This window comes from Podarcis cretensis (genome assembly GCF_951804945.1).
Source record: "Podarcis cretensis genome assembly, chromosome: 15".
NCBI classification, from domain to species: domain Eukaryota; kingdom Metazoa; phylum Chordata; class Lepidosauria; order Squamata; family Lacertidae; genus Podarcis; species Podarcis cretensis.
This window is the reverse complement of record NC_137185.1, coordinates 2,666,995-2,688,657: the sequence shown is the minus strand read 5'-3', so window position 1 is coordinate 2,688,657 and position 21,663 is coordinate 2,666,995. Positions and strand designations below refer to the sequence as shown.

General features: G+C 50.2%; 1 protein-coding gene across 4 annotated transcripts in view; it reads right to left on the bottom strand.

The window, feature by feature from the left end:
* The window catches only part of SPECC1 (sperm antigen with calponin homology and coiled-coil domains 1), a 106,565-nt gene that overhangs the window by 57,120 nt on the left and 27,782 nt on the right, over positions 1–21,663 (bottom strand). The window contains exon 1 of one of the 4 annotated variants that reach the window (XM_079955469.1): positions 15,917–16,114. The exons of the other annotated variants lie outside the window; for them this stretch is intronic. Coding sequence (XP_079811595.1) covers positions 15,917–15,956 — 40 coding nt within the window. The 5' untranslated portion in view covers positions 15,957–16,114. Of the gene's footprint in view, positions 1–15,916; positions 16,115–21,663 lie in introns of those variants that run through there. 4 annotated transcript variants of the gene reach the window in all.

Here is a 21,663-nt window from a genome sequence, read left to right as displayed (position 1 = left end):
CAGAATGACGAGAACAAAGAGAGGAAATAAGAAGAAGAGAAAGCCAGAAACGGAAAGGCAGGGAGGAACAAATAACAGACTTATCGAAGACCGAGGCAGCGTTTTCGGGGGGAGGAAGAGGCAGATAGGAGCGTTTCAGCAAAGATGCAACAGCAGTTTCCACTGAGATCATAGGCTTGCTGGACAGACAAGAGTCCCGGGGGGGGGGCGGAAGCGGGAGATGCCTGCACAACAGATATGCTGCCTATTATTATGCTTTGTTTATATTATTACGCTCCGTAAAATGTTTTTACTATTGTACACGGCGCATGGATCTTTTGATAAAGGGTGGTATATAAATCAAATAAATGCTAAATAACAATAAAGCCATCTCGGCTGGTGGCACGTCACTACCTCCTGTGACGGGGAGTTCCATAGTTTAACTATGCGCCACGTGAAAAAGTATATAGCAGAGGGGCCATTATCTCCTGGACTTTACCGCTCGGCTCGGCCTTCTCAACCTCCGGGCAGTGCCGGCTCCGAGGGGAGGGAGCCGCCAGGTGGCCCTCGGACTTTGCGTGCCGAAGAGACACTCCAGCCATGAGAAGCCACTGTGCCGTTGCCTGGAGCCGTGTGTCTGTTTGCAGAGGGGTGAGTCAGAGAGCCAACACCTGGGCGATGTGGCTAATCTTGCTGCCCTGGGCCTGCCGTCTCCCCAGGCAGGTATGAAGAACGCTCCCAGGTGGGAGAAGACGGAACCGACTCTCTCTCTCTCTTTCTGTGCAGTCGCTGGGCCGGTTTGTGTTTGCAATTGGTATCGCCCCCTCCAGATCTCTCATTCCTACGGCCTCCAGAGATGCCTGCCCTCTGGGCCTCGCCGCTGATCCGACAGGCTGGAACCTGAATGCAAGAACATCGGAAGAGAGCCTGGCTGCTGGATCAGGCCAAAGGAGGCCCAGCATCCAGCTCTCACAGTGGCTAACCGGATTCAGCTGCAACCCGTCATCACTGGCGGCAAGTGAAGTCAAATGGAAAGCGAGGGCAGCGAGATATAAATGGACTCCAGAAGAGCCTGGCCACTGAATCAGGCCCAAGGGGGCCCCATCCAGGCCAGCATCCTGGCCTCATTGTAACCAAGCCAGCTAGGGCTACATGTTGCCATCACTGATGGCAAGTGAGGCCTAATGGAGAGTGAGGGCAGTGTGGTGATGTAAATAGTTCTCACAGTGGCCAACAAGATGCTGCCAACTGCCTCCGACGGTGGAGGGAAAATACAGCCATTCTGCCTTGTGGCCATTGATAGCCTTACCATCCATGGAACGAGCTAACCTCCTTTTCGAGCCAGCACAGTTTGTGGCCGCCACTGACCTTTGTAGAAGCAAATTCCATATCAGAAACCTGAGTAAATTATAAAAATCACAACTCTTCTCTTTCTGAGCTTCATCCGGAAAGATATAAACTTGTCACAGCAGCTGTGCTCCTTGTTCCCTGGAAACCTGATTCAGCCTCTGAAGGTTTCACTGCTTGTGGCAATACTGCCCCACCCTTTCTAGCATTTCTTTGCAACTCCTGAGGACTAGAAACTTGCCCCGGCTCCATTTCCTCTTTGAAGAGAAAGCCAAGATTCTGAAGACAATGACACAATGCTCTAACTTCCCCGCCATGGTTTTGTGCAGAGATGTCTGTGACCTGGAAAGCCCTCTTGGATCAGAAGAAAAAAGGTCCATTTAGACCACATCTCCTGTTTCAAACAGGGGGCAGCCAACACCCACCCACCCACAACAAAGCATAAAATCTCAGTTCTGTTATTCATCTGCCAGTGCCTGGAATTCAGAGGTATACTGCCTCGGAACATGGGGGCTTTACTGTGATGTGTGGTAGAGATCCCGGTATAGGTGACTGTACTGCACAGGGAAGATATTCTTCCACAAGGAAGCTGCAAACAAGGGAGGTGGGGGCCCTACCCCAGGAAGGAATGCTGCTGGGTTGCCGGGGGTGCTGACAGTGGTGCCTGGATGCCTGAGCATGGTAGGGCAGGCTTGGAGGAGAGAAAGAGATTTCTCCAGCTGGGTAAAAACCTTACTGAGGTTAATGCCATTGTTGCCAGATAAGAATCGCCAGTGATTGCCTGGCTCTTATCTGCAAAGGCTCCAAATCTTTACTCAAAAAATAAAAATAAAAATAAAAACCCTTGAGAGGCAGGTAGGATCACATGACCTGGTGGACTTCAAATAAATAAATGTTGCTGGGGAGAGAGAAGGAAAAGGACTCATTTCAAGGCTCTGAGCTGGTTAGTCTGAAGAGATTTAATTGAGCAAAAAGTAACAGGTAGAAGATTATATAAATAATGTGGACCACCAGCAGCAGTGCACCAGCCAGCCAGCCATGCCCCTTTTAGGATACTCCATTACATCTCCTCCCGGTTTTCCGCCCCCTCCTGCAAAGCAGCCAGTGAGCATTCTACCCCTGCGCTTGCTCTGTCATAAACTACGAAAGTGACAAAATTGGCCATTTGCTCTGCATTTAACTATTTAATGATGTTTTAATGATTTCACTGCACATCACCACATTTCTCAGGAAAAGGCAGGAAGCTGCCCTCTCAGCTCAGCACTGTCTGCACTGACTGGCAGCCAGGAACTGAACCTGGGACCTTCCTATGCGAAGGAGGCATTCTACTACCAAGCGACAATCTTTTCCCTAAATGAGTTGGCGGTTTAGAAATACTTTTCTACATGAATAAATTCTGAGCGGTGCCTGCAAAGACTTGTGCGCTCACTGCTGCAAAAAGGTGGAAGCAGGTTCCTTTCGTCACAAAGGCACTTTCTTCTGCCCACGTTATGATTTTCTGTCAATCAGTTAGAGGGACCAAAGAAATGTTAACAGCATCATGCGAGTTTTCATCGGCTTGAAACTCTTTTATTTCCAAGTCCTTGAGCATTTCCTTACATTGCAAAAGAGGTGAAGAACCCTAGAATGGCAGGATTTGCCGCAGAAGTTCCCTAGTCAATCCCGGAAATTCACAGCTCCCCATGTTATGGTTTGCAATGACACCGCAAGCAGCCGTCGGAAGCAGGAATGAGGACAGCAACTCAGAGATGCAACTCTAAACACTGGTTTGCCCCAAACACAGAACCCTAAGGAAGGAGCTCAACGTCACACTAAAACAATTGTTCCATCAGGGCAAGCAGGAGAACTCGCCAGACAGAACCTCTCCTTGGGTTCTCTCAAGCACCCCAATTTGGGGGAACGCAGGGGGGTTGTGGGGGCAGCAGAGGGGAAGCTCACTTGCACAAGTCCTTGAGAAAAGTTTCTGCTGGTGGGAATCGGCATGCGAATCCTACCCTACCAAGAGCTGCCCATTGGGGATTGAACCTCTGACCTTCTGAGCTGGGACACCACTAAGCTGCGGCTCCTTCTCTGCAAAAATAATGTTAAGATTTCAGTCCTCGTGGTTCTGAATAAAGGGAGGAATGGAACAGTAACAAAGGAAGTTGCCTTCTACAGAGCCAGGCCATTGGGTGCATCCAGCTCAGTACTGCCTGCACTGACTGGCAGCAACACTCCAAGGCTTCTGGCAGGGTCTCTCTCCCAGCAACACCTGGAGATGCCACTGAGGACTGAACCTGAGACCTTCTGCATGCAAAGCAGATGCTCTCCTAACTGTGTCACGGCCCCTGCCAAACCAGCCCTCAACAAAATACAAGGAAACACTTGAATGGGAATGCAACACAAGGCAAGGAGGAAATCCAAGATATCCCGGCGTGAGGCAGTCCATCTAAGCACAGAGCCGGCTGGATCAGGACGGAGCACATCTTGTCCATCATCCTGTTCTTGCAGCGGCCAACCAGACGCCCCAAAACAGAACGTGAGCGCAACAGCCATGCTCTCCCATCCTGTGGTTTCCAGCAACTGGTATTCAGAAGCTCACTGCCTCTGGGGGAGAACTTATTGGAAATGGCCCTGCAGGACATGGCAATGACCCCCAAACTGTTTCCCCCCTGCCCACTTTTCCATGCTGCTTCTGAACCTCTGATTCACCAACCCCTCTCTGCTGGTTAGCCAGAAAGCGTGCTGGCTGGTTGGCTCATTGCGCTGGCAAAGCCCCACACAGCTGTGTGCGCTTCAGGTCGGTCAAGGGAGACCCCAATCAGAAGGGGGATTTCCATGGAAAGAAAAGGCCCCGAAATCTAAACTGCCCAGATCTGTGCAAAGCCCACCAGGGGGTGCAGATTTCACACACTGTGTGTTCCTGAGCACATCGACTTGGAAGTAAATCCCGCCCCTCTGTTTTCAGTGGGGCTTTACCCCACAATTTAGGATCGTGGCCTTAAGGAGGGATGTGGGAGCTTTGTGGGCACGGACAGCCGGTAGGCCTTGCTTGCTCCAGATTAAGTCTTAAGACGACTTTGAGGCTTTTTCATTCAGTTTAGTGAAACAGCCACTCACTCACCAGTCGCCTCCAGCAAGCAGGAATCTCCTTTGTAGAAACACTGGGACCTAGAGTGCTGCTTCAGACCATGTCATCCGTCATGGATATTTTAGCTGAGATTCCTGTATTGCAGGGGGGTTGGAGTAGATGATCCTTGGGCTCCCCCTTCCAACTCTACAATTATCTGAGTCTATGTCGCACCAGGGCCCACCTGGCTCAGGCTCGTCCACTCCAGATGGGAGGTGGGGAGTCTTTTTCAGCCAAAGGGCATCACCCCCTTTGTGGAAAACCTACGTGGTGTTGGGGGGACCAGGGGGAAAGGGGGTCTGATCTTTGGGCGGTGGGCCACACTCCAGTCAAGGCATTTGAGGACACGCTCCAGCTCCCAAGGAGAGTGCAGAGCGTGGCCAGGGACTGGTGCAGCCAAGGAAGAGTCCTAAGGGTGAGACAGAGAGGTATCGAGGGCCAGCATTTGGGTGCCGCGCCAGTGGCTCCCCAGTCCACACTGGCCGGCAGCAGCTTCAGAGGAGTTCTAGAAGGATTTTCTTGGGAGAGTCTGGGGATTGAAGCTGAGAACTTCTACAATCAAAGCAGGTGTTCTACCAGTAGCACTGAGCTATAAAGCCAAGGGAATTCTCTCTCATATACAGTGGTACCTCGGGTTACATACGCTTCAGGTTACAGACTCCGCTAACCCAGAAATAATACCTCGGGTTAAGAACTTTGCTTCAGGATGAGAACAGAAATCGTGCTCGAGCAGCAGCGGGAGGCCCCATTAGCTAAAGTGGTGCTTCAGGTTAAGAACGGACCTCCGGAACGAATTAAGTACTTAACCCAAGGTACCCAGTGGCGTAGCATGGGTTGTCAGCACCGGGGCAAGGCAAGTAATTTGCGCCCCCTAACCTGTGGATTTGTGCCCCCTAACCCATGGATTTGCGCCCCGTAACCCTAACCCCCAGGTGTTGCGCCTGGTGCGGCTGGCCCCCCCTGCACACCCCACGCTACGCCACTGAAGGTACCACTGTATATATCTACATTTCCTATCCCAAGAACAACCTTGCAAGGTAGGGCTTAAGGCTCAGAGAGCTGGCTCTACGGAGTTTGGACCCCAGATCTCGATCTCTCTTTCCCTGCTCTAGAAACCTGCCACTCCACAGCACTTTCTAGTTATATTAAATGCTCTTAAGTGGGGTTTTTTTTTTAAAAAAAAAATACATACACAGGCAGCAACTCTAGATGATACCACACTCTGACAGCTTGGTGGAAGAAATACCTTGGCACAACCCGTTTCAGCCTCCAAGGTAATTGGGGGTGCGGGGAGCCTGCATCCTGTGGGCTGGATTAAGCCCATCAGACCTTCTCAGTTGGCCCACACCATTGTTTGGGTTAAGCCAGATCCACTTCCCCTACGCCTGATGTCTGCAGATCACCAGCAGACTAAGGAAGTGTTGCAAACACACCCACCTTTTCTGCTTGCATGTGCAAAAAAAGAGGGGGGGGGAGTGTCACCTGACATTAGGCAATGGACAAGTGGGTGGACCAGCCACCTGTCAAACTCTGCCTGTGGGGGGGTGTGCAGGTAAGGATTTGGCCTGCAGGAATGGATCCGGTTCCCCACGCCTGCTTCGCAATACCGCTGTCAGTCTCCTTTCTAGGAAACCTAGGCCTTGCTGGCAAAGTCTTGGGTTTTTGATTCTTGCCCGAGAAAAACAATTAGCCAGGCTGGGTTGGAGGTTAAACCTGTCTCTCTTCCTTTCTTTTTCCTTCACCTGTCAAGGAAGCAGCTTCCGCACCAGGAGATTAATCATTATCCACACCCAGCCAGCGGGGCAGAACCCACAGACATCAGGCTTTGCTACGGTTTAGGGAGGCAGGAAGAGTGGAGTGCGGCGGCTCCAGTGGAGGAAAAACTGCAGCGGGAAACCCCGAGCGGACGACGGATCAGACCCCGCCCTGGCCAAAGGAATGAGGGGATGGGGTTTGGGGGAATCAAGCACGCTCCTCTAAAGTGGGACTGATACTCAAAGTGCTGGGACTCTTGTCTCTCGCTCACGTACACACACTGAATCATAGAACTGGAAGGGGCTGGGAGAGCAACATGTTACCTAGAAGGAAAGGGTTATTTTGCACGCCCAATATTATTAACGGACTGTCAACTTCTTCTTCTTTTTTTTAAATAATATTTATTAAAATTTTAAAGGTTACAGAAAGAAAAAGTAAAAATACCACATTAAACAAAAACAAAACAACACATCACAATATAAAAGAAACAGAAAAATAAAACCCATTAAACAAAAACAAAAACGCAAAGAAAAATACATCAGATCTCCTCTTTACTAATCTTTCATTAGCGTATTTCCTTGACCTCCTCACACCTCCCTTTTTTGTATTCTAGGTCAATTATCCATTTCAGCAAAATTTTTGTCCTGTAAATTGTCTTAATATAAGGTAACTTTACTTTTCCTCCTTTCACCAATTAACAGTCAGTTATTCCCAAGTCCTTTATATCATTCCTGCTAAAATCATATAATCGGACCGTCAACTTCTAATTAAAACAAAGGCTTTGCCCCTGTATTATTTGAAAGATCAAATAATCAAAAGTTGTTAACTTTGAAAATAAATGATACAAAATACGCGGTTATTTCAGAAACCTGACATTGAGGATGGAGTCCCATCTCCCCACATCTTCTGTGCTGTTCCACAACTTCATTTTATTTTCCGCAGGCACTGCCACCTAAACCACAGACAAATTGATTTCACCCTGGCCTAACCCTCTGGCCAAACGCTCCTGTCAATGAAATGTCATTAACAAATTGCTGATTGGAAGAGGGCTGGGGGATGCCCTAGTTTATTAGAGCCTAATGGGGCTTTTCACCCAGCCGAAGCCACAGTTTCAACCTCCGAAGGTCACCCAGAATGCAGAGCAGGGCCAGGCAGCCGAACCACACTTTGTTCATCCCCGCTCCTGGATTTAAACTGGAGGGGCCCTTCGCTTTTATACCTGGAAAGGTGTCCTTTCAAGTTGGAAGAGTATGATAAATCTCCACACACACACACTTTTCAAGGAGTCTCCAGCCACCCCTGAACAACTTTCCGCTCTGCACATGCCTCCTGAATGGATGTTAGCAAGCCTGGAACAGGAACTCGCACTGAGAGGCAACAGGCCAACTCCTCCGAAGGCAAGAAGTTCTTAAAGAATGCATTGAACCACTGATAACAGAGGATAGGTTGGTGGCCTTTGGGGGGGGGGTGGCCCCTGCCTGGATGTATGGAATTCTTCCACAATGAATGGCCATTCAGTCACAAGTGGGTCACCCTAAAGTGCTCCAGGATGGTTGCTGTTTGGGAGTTCGCGCAATGATAGCCAACTGAATAGAATCATAGAGGGTCATCCACTCCAACCCGCTGGCAGGTTCTAGTATGACCCCCCTGCAATGCAGGCCTCTCAACTAAAGCACCCCTGACCATCCAACCTCTGCTTATACAGTGGTCTCTCCTTCCCTGGAGGTTTACAGTGGTAGCTCAGGTTAAGTACTTAATTCGTTCTGGAGGTCTGTTCTTAAACTGAAACTGTTCTTAACCTGAAGCACCACTATAGCTAATGGGGCCTCCCGCTGCTGCCACGCAATTTCTGTTCTCATCCTGAAGCAAAGTTCTTAACCCGAGGTACTATTTCTGGGTTAGCAGAGTCTGTAACCTGAAGCGCATGTAACCTGAGGTACCACTGTACACTTATATCCCGCCTTTTTCTCCAAGGAGCTCAAGGTGGCCTGCATGGTTCTCCCTCTCCTCATTCAATGCCCCACAACAACCCTGCGGGGATTTGAACCCTGGTCTCCCAGGTCCTAGTCCAGCACTCTACCCACTATACCACACTGCCCCTCTTTCAGTAGCTCTTGATCTCTCTCTACTTCACCATCAACACCCAGGTGGATTTAAAAGAACCTAGTAGTATATCTGCTCACGGAACTGCCTGGGGGGGGGGAGTGTGCTTTAACTTTTAATAATAATAATAATAATAAAGGCAACGGTTGGGCAGGAAACGTTAGGCCGAGGCCAGACACAACAGCCGTGGTGGTTTGCCACTGAACCATCCTGGTATGGGGAAAAGGGTTTGTTCTGGCATGTGGACCTCCTGCCTCCTACGAGTCACAACCTTGTAAATTCCATTCACAGACCTCCTCCTCCTCCTCCGCAATCTTTTAGATTAAGCAGAAACAATGGAGAAGCTCTGGGGGTGGGAAGAAGAGTCCTGTTATCAGATGCCCGGGGTCACTGTGTCTCTGCCCTTGCTCCCAGCAATGTCACAGAATCACAGAACTGTAAGACTTTCCAAGGCCCATCTAGTTCAATCCCTTGCAATGCAGGAATCTCAATTTAAGCATCCATGGCAGATGGCCATCCAACCTCCGCTTAGAAATCTCCAAGGAAGGAAAGTCCACCGCCTTCTGAGAGAGTCTGCTCCACCATCAAACAGCCCTTAACTGTCGGAAACTTTTTCTGAATGGTTAGTCGGAATCTCCTTTCTTGCAACTTGAAGCTATTGGTTCGAGTCCTACCCTCCAGAGCAGGAGAAAATATCCTCCATGTAACAGCCCTTTAGATACGTTTCCGAGCACAATTCAAAGTTTTGGTGCTGACCTTTAAAGCCCCAAATGGCCTCAGTCCAGTAGACCTGAAGGAGCGTCTCCACCCCCATCGTTCAGGCCGGACACTGAGGTCCAGTGCCAAGGGCCTTCAGGCAGCTCCCTCCCTGTGAGAGGCCAAGTTACAGGGAACCAGGCAGAGGGCCTTCTCGGTAGTGGCGCCCACCCTGTGGAATGCCCTCCCACCAGATGTCGAAGAGGACAACAACTACCGGACTTTAAGAAGACATCTGAAGGCAGCCCTGTTTAGAGAAGCTTTTAATGTTTAACAGACCACTGTATTTTAATATTTTATTGGAAGCCACCCAGAGTGGCTGTGGAAACCCAGCCAGATGGGTGGGGTATAAATAATAAATTTATTATTATTATTATTATTATGGCTCTCCTGTCTCTTCTCAGTCTCCTCTTTTCCTTGCTAAACAACCCCAGCTCCCTCAACCATTCCTCATCAGGCTGGGTTTCCAGACCCTTGATCATCTTGGTTGCCCTCCTCCGCACAGCTTGTCGACATCCTTTTTAAGCTGTGGTGCCCAGAACTGGACAAACGTCCATTGCCTCCCGCCCCACTCTTTCCCTGTTGCATCCCGTCTGGTCTTGGTAATGGACCTCCTGGCACCAAACCTCCCCTCCATGGCTCATGCCCCGAGCATTTGAAGGAGAGTTTCCTTCCATGTCTGCCAACCTAGATGGCCTTCAGATCTGCAGAAGGCGCAAGAGATCTGCTCCGTCTGTCTCACCCGAGATGCATGTAAATTTTAACTTTCGTAGAGTAGGCTAGTTTCTACTCTACTAGCCTACTACTAGATTGCACTCGCCCGCCCCTCTCCACCCTCCGTCCAGCCAAGCGAAGAGGCAGGGTCAGAGTTCAAGGGCCCAATCCCAGCCAGGCAAAGACACTCAAGGAGGCTGTGAAGCAGCGCTGGTGGGGGCAGGGAAGCCTGCCAGAGAGAGAGAGGGTCTGGCCCCCAGGCGTGAGGCTCCCTTACCCCTGCTATACGGATTAAAAACAGCACCTTGAATTGGGTCTGAAAACAGAGATGTGGAGCAAAGTGGCAATTATTCTGAGAAGACTCTCCTCTCTCAGGGTTTCAACACCCGAATTCTTCTTGGGTTTCTGAGCGGAGAATTTTGGAGGCCAGGGCAGTGTGGAGTCATACCCTATTAAAATGTCCTTAGATGGGTGGCCTTCCTCACGGCTCTGCCAGCCTTCTCTGGGGCCAGGAATAGAAAGGAATCTCCCCCTTGCCTTGCCTGGCTAGATAAGGCTGGTGAGGGGGCCCTGGAGTGGCCAGTTTCCCCTCTCTTCTCCTCTCCCTTCACCACCCCTCTGGCAGCACGCAGCTTGGCTGGCTTACAAGAGCCGCCTGAGAACGGAAGAAGGGCCTGGCTCAGGCCCAAAGGGGTCCCATCTAGTCCGGTCCTTGCAGTCACCACCAGATGCCCCCAAGGGAGGCCTGAGGACCTGAGCGCAACAACAATTCTCCCCACTTGCAATCCCCAGCAACTAGGATTCAGATGCATTGTTGCTGCCGGCCGGTTTCTCTTGCACTCACTAAAGGTAAAGGTAAAGGTACCCCTGCCCATACGGGCCAGTCTTGACAGACTCTGGGGTTGTGCGCCCATCTCACTTAAGAGGCCAGGGGCCAGCGCTGTCCGGAGACACTTCCGGGTCACGTGGCCAGCGTGACATCGCTGCATCTGGCGAGCCAGAGCCGCACACGGAAACGCCGTTTACCTTCCCGCTGGTAAGCGGTCCCTATTTATCTACTTGCACCCGGAAGTGCTTTCGAACTGCTAGGTTGGCAGGCGCTGGGACCGAGCAGCGGGAGCGCACCCCGCCGCAGGGATTCGAACCGCTGACCTTTCGATCGGCAAGCCCTAGGCGCTGAGGCTTTAACCCACAGCGCCACCTGCGTCCCTTGCACTCACTAGTTGGAGATAAATAAAGCAGCAACACTGTTCTACATTGCAGGGCTTTCAGGAGGGTTGTTGGCTGAGAGAGGATGTACGAAACAAGCTTCGGACACACAAGAACACTTTGCTTTTTCAAAAAAAGAAACGCGTTTGCATTTGGCTTGCTTTGCAGGCAAAGCACTCTGCACATGCCCTGAGGCCTGAGTTTCAGCACTGGGGTGGAAGATTCTGGGGGAGGGGGAGTAAATCAGATTAAGTTTCTTTTGTAGACCCAGACAAACAGCTCCTGACTCACAGAGAACAGGAGGGCCTGGGTATGGTAGTCACATCCTGTTGTTAACCAGCATGTGAACTTTCCTTAAAGTTCTTGTCAGGCAGAAGTGGCTCATCAGACCCAGAGTGGAGAATCCCGGCCTACAGAGACAAGATCTTTTGTTGGGAGATAAGATTTCCCCATCTCCAAAAAAAACCAAGGAAGGTGATGCAGAACTGGGAAACTTAGATAAAGGCATGGCCATGCTGGTCAAGGGGCTGGAGCAGTTTTGCCAAAGTATTTGAAGCTTTCTTATAAGGTGAGGGGAACAGAGGGAGAGATGTTGGCAGAAAGAGTCACACAATGCTAAACCATGGTTTGTTCAACAAGCCATAGGTTGTCCCACAGACCAGCAAACCATGGCTTGTTTCTCCAAGGTTTGTTTCGTCTTTCCTGCTGCTCCTGCCTCCTGTCTTTCTTGCATAGTGAGCCTCTGGGTTGGACCAAAAAACACCATTGTTAGGGACAGACGCAAGATTTGCACGTGTAACACCAAGGAATAGTTAAAACAAACCAAGGTTTCCGATTGTGGGTTTATTGGCAGCAAAGAAACCACAGGTAAGTTGCTGGGCAGGATACTAATAATGATGATGATGATGATTTAACAACAACAAATTGTTTCCTCAGCCATTCTGGGTGGCTTCCTACAAAATATTGAAAACACAATAAAACATCACACATTAAAAACTTCCATAAACAGGGCTGCCTTCAAATGTCTTTTTATGTCCACACTATGCCAATTAATATAATCCTTTCCAGTAGAAAGCCACAAATAAAATAGATTGAAACTTTTTTAAAAGGGGGAGCGATATCAAAATGAGGTATACACAGAGTAGGCCCATCAAAAACAAAAGGATCATAGGACTGTGGAGTTGGAAGGGACCATGAGGGTCATCTAGTCCAACCCCCTGCAACAGAGTTAAGTTATTGTCCCAAATCTCCTGCGTAAGGAAACAACTTCTTCATACAAGTACGGAATATGCTGGCCCCGGTGGAGAAGGTTGCTAGCTGAGATCATTTCTGTTAAGGGTTTGGCAAATTCATGGCGCAGAGGCCTACTGGAGGCAACAACAGGTAACAATTGAACCTGCATGTGCAGAGCTTGTCTACCTTTGTAATATCAGCCATTTAGGACAGAGAGAGAGAGAGAGAGAGAGAGAGAGAGAGAGAGAGAGAGATATGATTCCAGCAAAATGATGCTTAAATTGGGCTTTTGACATGTCCTCAGAGAAAACCACTTGGCACCAGAACACGGGGCTAAAATGATCATCTCCCATCCCTTCCCTGAATAGTCTAAGCAGGAGCCCCACCTTGCCTCAGCGGTAAACACCTGAATTCCCTGGACCAGCAGAACTCGTAGCAGGTATGTTCCGAGACAAGGGTGTGGGGCAGGCGCACCACGCATCATTTGCGTCCTAGAATGGCCCTGGGGCAGCTTCCCCTCTGGCGAACATCTGCTCACACATTTTCAGACACCACAACATCCCCAAACAAAACCCAGAGTATTTGGCCTCCTCTCTGTCATGAGCCGGCGGTGCTTGCGCTCGCCGTTGCAGTAACACCCCCTCCATCCCTGATATTTGCTCTTTTTCATTATGAGTTGGCAGTACAGGAGGAGCTGCCTTCATCGGGTGCTTGGTCCTTCTAGCTCAGTGTTGCCTGCACTGACTGGCAGCAGCTCTCCAGGGTTTCAAGCAGGGAGGTATGGTTCCCAGAGTTCTCTGAGAAGAGGGATTAGTTTTAAGCACTCTGGGAATTGTAGCTCGAGGAGAATATGAGGCCTCCCAGCTAGTCCTTAACAAACTACAGTTCCCAGGATTCTTGGGGGGAGGAGGCCATGATTGTTTAATGTGGTATCATAGTGGTTTAAATGTTACTTTTAGAGGGCAAAAATCGAGGGCTGGCAGCTTGCAGCCAGCAGAGGAAGGTTTCTGCTGAGTGGCAAGGAAGGAAGGCTGAGGCCATGAGATGCAAAGGGGAGGATGAGGTCGCAGACAAAAAAACCACAATATGGCAAAAGCCCAGTATGTTTCCCCCCAGTTTCTTCCCCCAAAATTGCCAGCTGCATCACAATCAGCAGAAATGTTTTGCAGCAGTAGCAAAAGCAACAAACGGTTCTACAAGTGGATCAGGGAGGGCCAGGGCTGGCATTTGCTGTGCCCTTTCCTAACGAAAAGGGCACACCAGCACTACCCTTGCAGAGATTCCCAGGGGTGGGGGAGAGGCGCAGCCACACTGTTGCGGAGAAAGGAGAAGAACCAACTGTTTTATGGCATCAGCTTTTGCGGGACTATGGTCTAGTTCATAAGAGGCAGAGGAACCATGGTGAGCACATTCCGGTTTCTCTTGGATCAAGGGTTGCAAGGAGAGGGCTCAGGGGTTATCTTCGGGCACTGCTGTCTTTACGTGGAGCAGTGGGGAAGAATACAGCGGTACCTCGGTTTATGAACTTAATCTGTTCCGGAAGTCCGTTCTTAAACCAAAGCGTTCTTAAACCAAGGTGTGCTTTCCCATAGCGGCGGGGGACTCAATTTACAAATGGAAAACAGTCAACAGGAAGCGGAACATGTTCTGCTTCCAAGGCAAAGTTCACAAACCAAAACACCTACTTCCGGGTTTGCAGCGTTCTTAATCCAAGCTGTTCATAAAACAAGCTGTTCTTAAACCAAGGCACCACTGTATATCATTGTATTCTTAAAAAGAAGTTGCTTTCAGGTACGTCAGAAGAGGTTAGCCATGGCAGAATCTCTTACTACCAGGAACGAAAGGAACTGCCTTGTTTTTGGCAGTGTTTCTAGTATTGCTGACCCTGACTGGCAGCAGCTCTTAAGGGCTCCAGGCAGGGGACCTTCCCACCCAACTCTACCGGAGAGGCCAAAGTCTGACCTTGTGGTGCTAGGGCTTGAACAAGGGGACCTCCTAGAAATGTCCTACCGCCAGACAAGAGCCCTCTTAATATTGGTTTGGCTACTGATTGTTTACACAGCAGCCCATCCAGTTTACAACAAAATATCAGATGTAAGTTAAATAACAAAAAGGAAGCATTCCTCCGAAACACACCAAAAACTACCCCACCCCCTGTAAAAAGCAGTTTGCAGGAAAAATAAAAAAAGTTCAAAGCACACTTCAAAAGCCTGAGCAGTAAGAAGGTTTTCGAAAAGACCTCTAAATGAGCAGCATCAAACTAATTGAAACCCAGAAGGGGTCTGGGGTGGGGGAAGACTCCCCCAGGGCAGCTTAGCTACAAGGCAAAATGTTTGCATGACAGCAGGATAAGGCCGTCTGTCGTCCCCCATCTTATTCCCACCCCCCAGGCCCCACAAGAAGTCCTCTAATAATCTCTAGGGGCCCCGGTATGCATAAGACAAACCCACCAGCGGCTGAGTGCCCCCCTCAAAATCGAACAAGATGTGTGAAACAGGCAAGAGAGGCATGCTGCTTTCTGAATCATTTTGGCCAGCCTTGCAGACAGACACACATCAATTGGGGGTTGGCTTTACAGTGGACCCACAAAGCAGGAGAAGGAGCACTCCTTTATTACTCCACAAGCTCCCCCAACCCCAATTCCCTGTTTAACATGCATAGCGATGCACTTCCAAGAGGACAATGGGGGGGGGGAGGAGAGGAGGGGAGAGATTCTCACAAAAGACATAGCTGCTCCGAGAGGCCTGGTAACCGTTCCCTAGGGTGCGCCACCACTGCCGAAAAGCTGGATGCCACAGCTGGTTATTGTCTCCCCCATAAAAAAAAACAGCACACAATTCCCAGGGACCTTGCAAGCATCCTGGGAGAGACGTCCACCCGGCCCCCAACATCCCAGCACAATTTGACACCCCCCCATTTGTGTGTTTACAGACACTCCTGGCTCTGAACCCAATTTTAAACTCTCTGTTCTTCCTTGGGACACCCTCAGTTTTTGCCACATGCTCGTTCCTCTGCCCCCCCCGCCCCCTCTCTTTCGGGAGATGTCCCGGAATGTGCACAGCCAAAACTGGGGGGGGGGGCTTAACTCCTGGGGGAACCCCCGTTTGTTGTTATGACACCGCCCAAACACCCAAGCTTCTCCTACAAAGAGGACCCCTCGACTGGTGAACTGATGCTAAGACTCGTTCATCATCTCAAAGTTCGCCATTCATAATTATACAGAATCACAGAATTGGAAGGGGGCCGAAGGGGCATCCAGTCCAACCCCCCGCAACGCGACACAGACACACATATTTCTAAAAGCACTTTTACACATACACAGTTCCCCCCCCCCCGAGGTCAAGAGCCCCAGTAGCTCCTCCTGTTCCTTTAGAGCAGAGACTCTCCACTCCTGATCCTAAAGAGAGTTCCCTCTAACCGTTTCTCATGCGCAAATGTTACCTGCCTCGTTTGCGTTATCATAGTGCTTATGGCTCGCGCGAAAGCGATTCAACAAAACGAAACGAATTCTGCAAATGAATAGAAATCCACCGCGAGAGGCTCCGGTGCATTAACACCCGTCCCCCCCCCCACACCCACCGGAGAGAAAAGGCCAACCCCGGCGAGCCAGGATGCAGCCCCGCGCCGCTTTTCCTGGTTGGCACGTGCCCGGCGGGCGCACCCCAGCCCCCCCTGCGCCCCCCGGCATCTCGCTTCCCGCGGCTAACCGACCTGCCTCCACTTCCTCGGGTCTCCCCGGCTGGTTGCCCATCTCGTCCGGCTCGCTAAGGCCCCCTCGGCCGCTTCATGGGACCAGGTGGGCGGGGAGGGCGGCGGCAGCTCTCCCCTGCGAGCGCCGGCGGAAAGGCAGCGGCTCGCTCGGGCTCGGCGGAGGCATTGTGCGCCGGGCCAGCCCGCCCTCCCTCGCTCGCTCGCTCTCTCCTGCGCGCGCGCCGCTGCAAGACCCGGAGGCCGCTGCTGGCCGGGGCACCGCGGCGGATCGCTCCCGGCAGCGGCAGCGAGCCAAGAGCCGCCGAGGTGACTCACGGCCGGGGATGGGAGGCCACGCAGCGGCGGCGGGAGAGCATTGCAAGCCGAGGATGGGGAGGGGGAGGGGGAGGGAGGCGAGGGCGCCTCCGAGAGCGAAGGGAGCGCAGCGCGTAAAAGCGCACCAAAGGCTGCAGCGGCGTGGCCAGAGCGCATTTGGAGAAGGAGGGGCTCTGCCCCGAGGAGCTTGCAGTCTCGCCCAAATTTGAACAATGCAGTTGGAAGGGACCCCGAGGGCCATCTAGTCCGACCCCTGCAATGCAGGAATAAAGCAGCTGTCCCTTACGGGCATCAAACCTGCAACCTTGGCGTTATCAGCACCACAATTTAACCAGCTGAGCTATCCAGCTGATGGTTATTCCTAGAGTTTATAGGAAACATCATTATTTATTGTTTCCATCATCATCGCCATAGCAGGGGGCGCAATGGGTCAGTGCATGCAGCTGTTAGCCAGAAAGTTGGTAGTTGAATCCCACACAGGGATGGTTGTGGGCAGGATGATGACCCACATGGGTCCCTTCCAACTCTTTGATACTAGTCACCTAATAAACCATCATTCCCCAGGGAATCCGCCACCAAAAAGCAAGATTTCAGTCCTCTTGGCTCTTGTTGTTGGCTAGTCGTTTAGTCGTGTCCGACTCTTCGTGACCCCATGGACCAGAGCACGCCAGGCACTCCTGTCTTCCACTGTCTCCCGCAGTTTGGTCAGACTCATGTTTGTAGCTTCGAAGACGCTATCCAACCATCTCGTCCTCTGTTGTCCCCTTCTCCTTGTGCCCTCCATCTTTCTCAACATCAGGGTCTTTTCCAGGGAGTCCTCTCTTCTCATGAGGTGGCCAAAGTCTTGGAGCCTCAGCTTCATGATCTGTCCTTCCAGTGAGCACTCAGGGCTGATTTCCTTAAGAATGGATAGGTTTGATCTTCTTGCAGTCCATGGGACTCTCAAGAGTCTCCTCCAGCACTATAATTCAAAAGCATCAATTCTTCGGCGATCAGCCTTCTTTATGGTCCAGCTCTCACTTCCATACATCACTACTGGGAAAACCATGGCTTTTACTATACGGACCTTTGTTGGCAAGGTGATGTCTCTACTTTTTAAGATGCTGTCTAGGTTTGTCATTGCCCTCTTGGCTCTAAATAAGGTTAAATGGGAGCATATTCCGAGACAGTGCCCAGCTCAGCGTAACTTTTGCAGTTATTTTCCATAATTTCAGGCAGGGCCTTTCTGGAGATACTGGGGACTGAACCTGCGATGTTCTGCCTGCAAAGCAGCTGCTCTGCAACAGACTGCTGGTCCCTATCCTAAACTATTTGGATGTCAAACAAGAATACCTAAACAGAGCCTCCAGGTCCAGTAGCAGTGTACCTCTGAATACCAGGTGCCTGGGAGCAGCAGCTCAGGGAAAAGAGCTGTGGCTTCTGTGCCTCGCTTGTGGGATTTCCCAGAGACACCTGGTGGGTCTCTATCATGGGTGAACCAGATGCTGGCCAAGGCAGCCTTGAAAGCCAGAAATGTAAGCCATGGGGAAATTCCACTCTCTGCTCCCCACGGCCTGCAAACCATGGCTAGAAAATGAAACATGGCTAGAAAATGAAAACTGCTCTTTTCATTCCTAGTTTATGCCCCCAAATGGAGCGTGTCTTGGGGTGGGGGGGACAACACCCCTCTGTGTGCCCTGCTTGCATCTCAGGAAGGGAGAATGAGGAGGCCATCTGGCTGATCCTAAAGACCCAGGTCCTTCTTCTTCCTCCTCCTCGACCTGCTTTGATGTGAGGGATTGCAGAGAAACAGAGCCTGTTGATTCCTGATGGATGGTGGGGCAGGAGCGGGTAAGGCCTCCCTCCTAAAAAAAGTGAGGGGGTCTGACAAGGCCTGGCCTTCAAAGGGGATCTCAGTTCTTGCCTGGGGCCTAATTGGAGCCTGTTCACATTTTACAGGGGGATTGAAATGCTAATTAAATTGGATGCCAATGGATCCAGGTTTTGCTGCTGGCATTTCATTAATATATCTGCTTTGTGTTTTCGAAAGTGGCTTGCCTGCCTGCCTGCCTGTTCTCTATAGGTTCCTGAGGAGGTGGGGGTCCCTGTCCAGAGTGCCGTTCTGAAACATGACTTTGGCGCGACTTCCTCCAATATTTAGTGGGACAGATCCAAATTCACAAACGACACTGTCCATTTTAAACTCTCATCGTTTTTCGGTTTCTACAAATTCCTGCCAGGCACACACACACAGACAGAAGGGTTATGTTATGAAAGAGTGATGGAAAGACAGACCAACACCAAGACTTCTCTCTTTTTGGGGGTGCAATTTGATGCCATTCACATTTAAAGGCACACCTACCACATTTGCACTTTCTGAAAGGATACACAAACCAAAACGAATTTGCACTTCTCCAAATTTTGCAGTGCAGTTTTCCAGCCAAATAATGTGTAGAAAAGTGCCTATATGAGTGGAACAACAACTACTACCCACCATTCACCAGCAGGTCACAGGGCAGGTTTGCAGAGTTTAAAATTCTGAATTAAAAACAGTTAAAACAGTTGCGGGAACATGGAGAGCCCTGCAAACATGCATCTCGGGTGTCCCAAAATAACGTAAAAAAAAATGCATTATATTAGGGGAAACGGCTTTCCAAAAAAAAAGTGCACATGGAGAGAAATTGACACTAGAACCTTGATTAATCTCCATGAGGACATTTTTTTTTGAAATCGCACACTTGATGTGGGAATATGGAGAACGAGGAACAGGGAGAAGTCATAACCGAGCATATTCATCCACCTCCTGCTCTTGATCAACTGCGAAAGGCTGAAAGCAAGAGTTATTTTATTTCCTTTTAAGTTATTGCTGGTGTGTGTGTGTGTGTGTGTTGTGCAGGAAACGGCAAGGTTGAATTCTCCCTGGGGCACCAGCCTTGCCTGCGTCTGCAGGAGAGTGACCTTGACGGCTGCATTCTGATCCCGGTGTCCCAGACTTTAAATAATCCTCCAGTTTGGGAGAGGGGGGCAAAAGAATCCTGGGTGGAATTAAGGCTGCTGCCTCCCCCCCCCCCAGCTCTGCTAACTGGGAGCCCCCTCCTCAACTTGCTCTGGGGTCTCAAGCACTGGAAAGCAACAGCATCTCAAAAAAGGAAATTGTTTAGAGTGCTGTGCTAGGGCCTGGGAGATGAGGACTCAGCCAGGAAGCTCTCGCTCACCTTGGGCTGCCTCTCAGCCTGACCTACCTCACAGGGTTGTTGTGGGGATAAAATGGAGAGGGTTTGAATGCCGCCTCGAGCTCCTTGGACAAATGGCAGGATAAAAATGCAATTTGTGTTTTTCAAGAATATATAATGAATAGGAATATTTGAAAATTTTATCAGCAGTAGTCATCATCATCAATTACCGTAAATTTCTATACTGCCCTTCATCTGTAGATCTCAGGGCAGTTCACAGCGTAATTATATCACACCCCTTCCTCCAAGGAGCTCAGGGTGTTTGGCAAAGACTCTTCGTATCTTCCTAGGCTCTTAATGGGAAACCTACAAGTGGAACAACTATCCACAAAAGCGTCACTCCCTCCAGCCATGGAGGCAGAGCAAAGATACTGTGGCTGGTAGCCATCAATATATACTTCTGTTGATGGAGCCTAGAATAGCATTAGCTTTTTTTGCTGCTGCATCACACTGTTAACATGAGTCAACAGAGGATGCAGCAGTAAAAAAAAGCTAATTCCATTCTAGGCTGCATCCACAGAAGCCTAATGTCCAGACCAAGGGAAGTCATAAAAAGGTTAAGGTAAAGGACCCCTGACAGTTAAGTCCAGTCGCAGACGACTCTGGGGTTTCGGCGCTCGTCTCGCTTTACAGGCTGAGGGAGCCGACGTTTGTCCGCAGACAGTTTTTCAGGGTCATGTGGCCAGCATGACTGAGCCGCTTCTGGCGAAACCAGAGCAGAGCATGGAAACGCCGCTTACCTTCCCGCCAGAGTGGTACCTATTTATCTACTTGAATTTGACATGCTTTCAAACTGCTAGGTTGGCAGGAGCAGGGACTGAGCAATGGGAGCTCACCCTGTCGCAGGAATTCGAATCGCTGACCTCCCGATCGGCAAGCCCAAGAGGCTCAGTGGTTTAGACCACAGCGTCACCCAGTGGCGTAGCGTGGGTTGTCAGCACCCGGGGCAAGGCAAGTAATTTGCGCCCCCTAACCCGTGGATTTGCGCCCCCTAACCCTAACCCCCAGATGTTGCGCCCGGTGCGGCCGGCCCCCCCTGCACCCCTATGCTACGCCACTGGCGCCACCCGCATCCCTAGGGAAGTCATAGTCCCACTCTATTCTGCCTTGGCCATCCTGTGTCCAGTTCTGGGTGCCACAGTTTAAGGATGTTGACAAGCTGGAACATGTGCAGAACCCGAGGGCAACCAAGATGACCAAGGGTCTGGAAACCAAGCCTTATGAGGAACGGTTGAGGGAACTGGATATGTTTACCCTTGAAAAGCGGAAATTGAGAGAAGACACAATAACTGAAGGGCTGTGACATGGAAGATGGAGCAAGATTCCTGCATTGCAGGGGTTTGAAGTGAATGACCATTGGGGTCCCTTCCACCTCTATGACTATGATTGCATGAATTTGTCCAATACTCTTTTAAAAGCATCAAAGGAAAAGCCAGGCATAGATAATAAATAAATACATAAACCAGTCAGCCAGGTTTGCAGAGGAGGCAGGGCTTTGGTGGCCCATCTGGTCCGACTGCGGGCACCCCTGATCTGAGACTTGCGGCTCTTGGGACAATGGGCAGCGGTGCTGAACTGGGGTTTTTTGGAAGCGGCAGCATGTTTTCCCGCCCCACTCCAAGGGCTGTTTCACACTTCCCTTTGCAAAAAAAACCCACAAAAAAACATTTCAGCAAACATCTGAGGGAGGTGCAAGCTAACTGAGCGGTCAGGTCTTAAAACTGCTTAACAAGCGCACCAGTAAAAAAACACACAACACTCACAAAACCTTGCACATATTTCGAAGTTAAGCTTTGAAGCTTTGGCATAAAATATTTACACCACATCAGAGGGTGGTTCAAAGAGTCTCCCCCACATTAAAATAAATAAATAAGGATTTCAAATCGGGTTATTGGGTAGATTTATGCAGCATTAGTACAGGATGCTAAAATTAAAATATGGCATTTTTTAAAAGGGTTGTTTACTAAATATTGCAGTCATGCTAAATTGGATGAGGGTTGCTTTCACACAGCCTCCTGCAGCCTCTGCTGAAGTTTGGACTACAATGCCCATGAGTCTGAATCATCTGGAGAGGGCGCCAGGTTGCAGAAGACTGGTTTAGGTCATCAGAGAAAGGAATCGGGTTTGCTGGAAAACCCAGCATCGCTAGTGTGATCTCAGGCCTCACCTTGAGGCAAGTAACGGAAATACGGCTACCCAAGATAGCCTGTTCCTATTGGG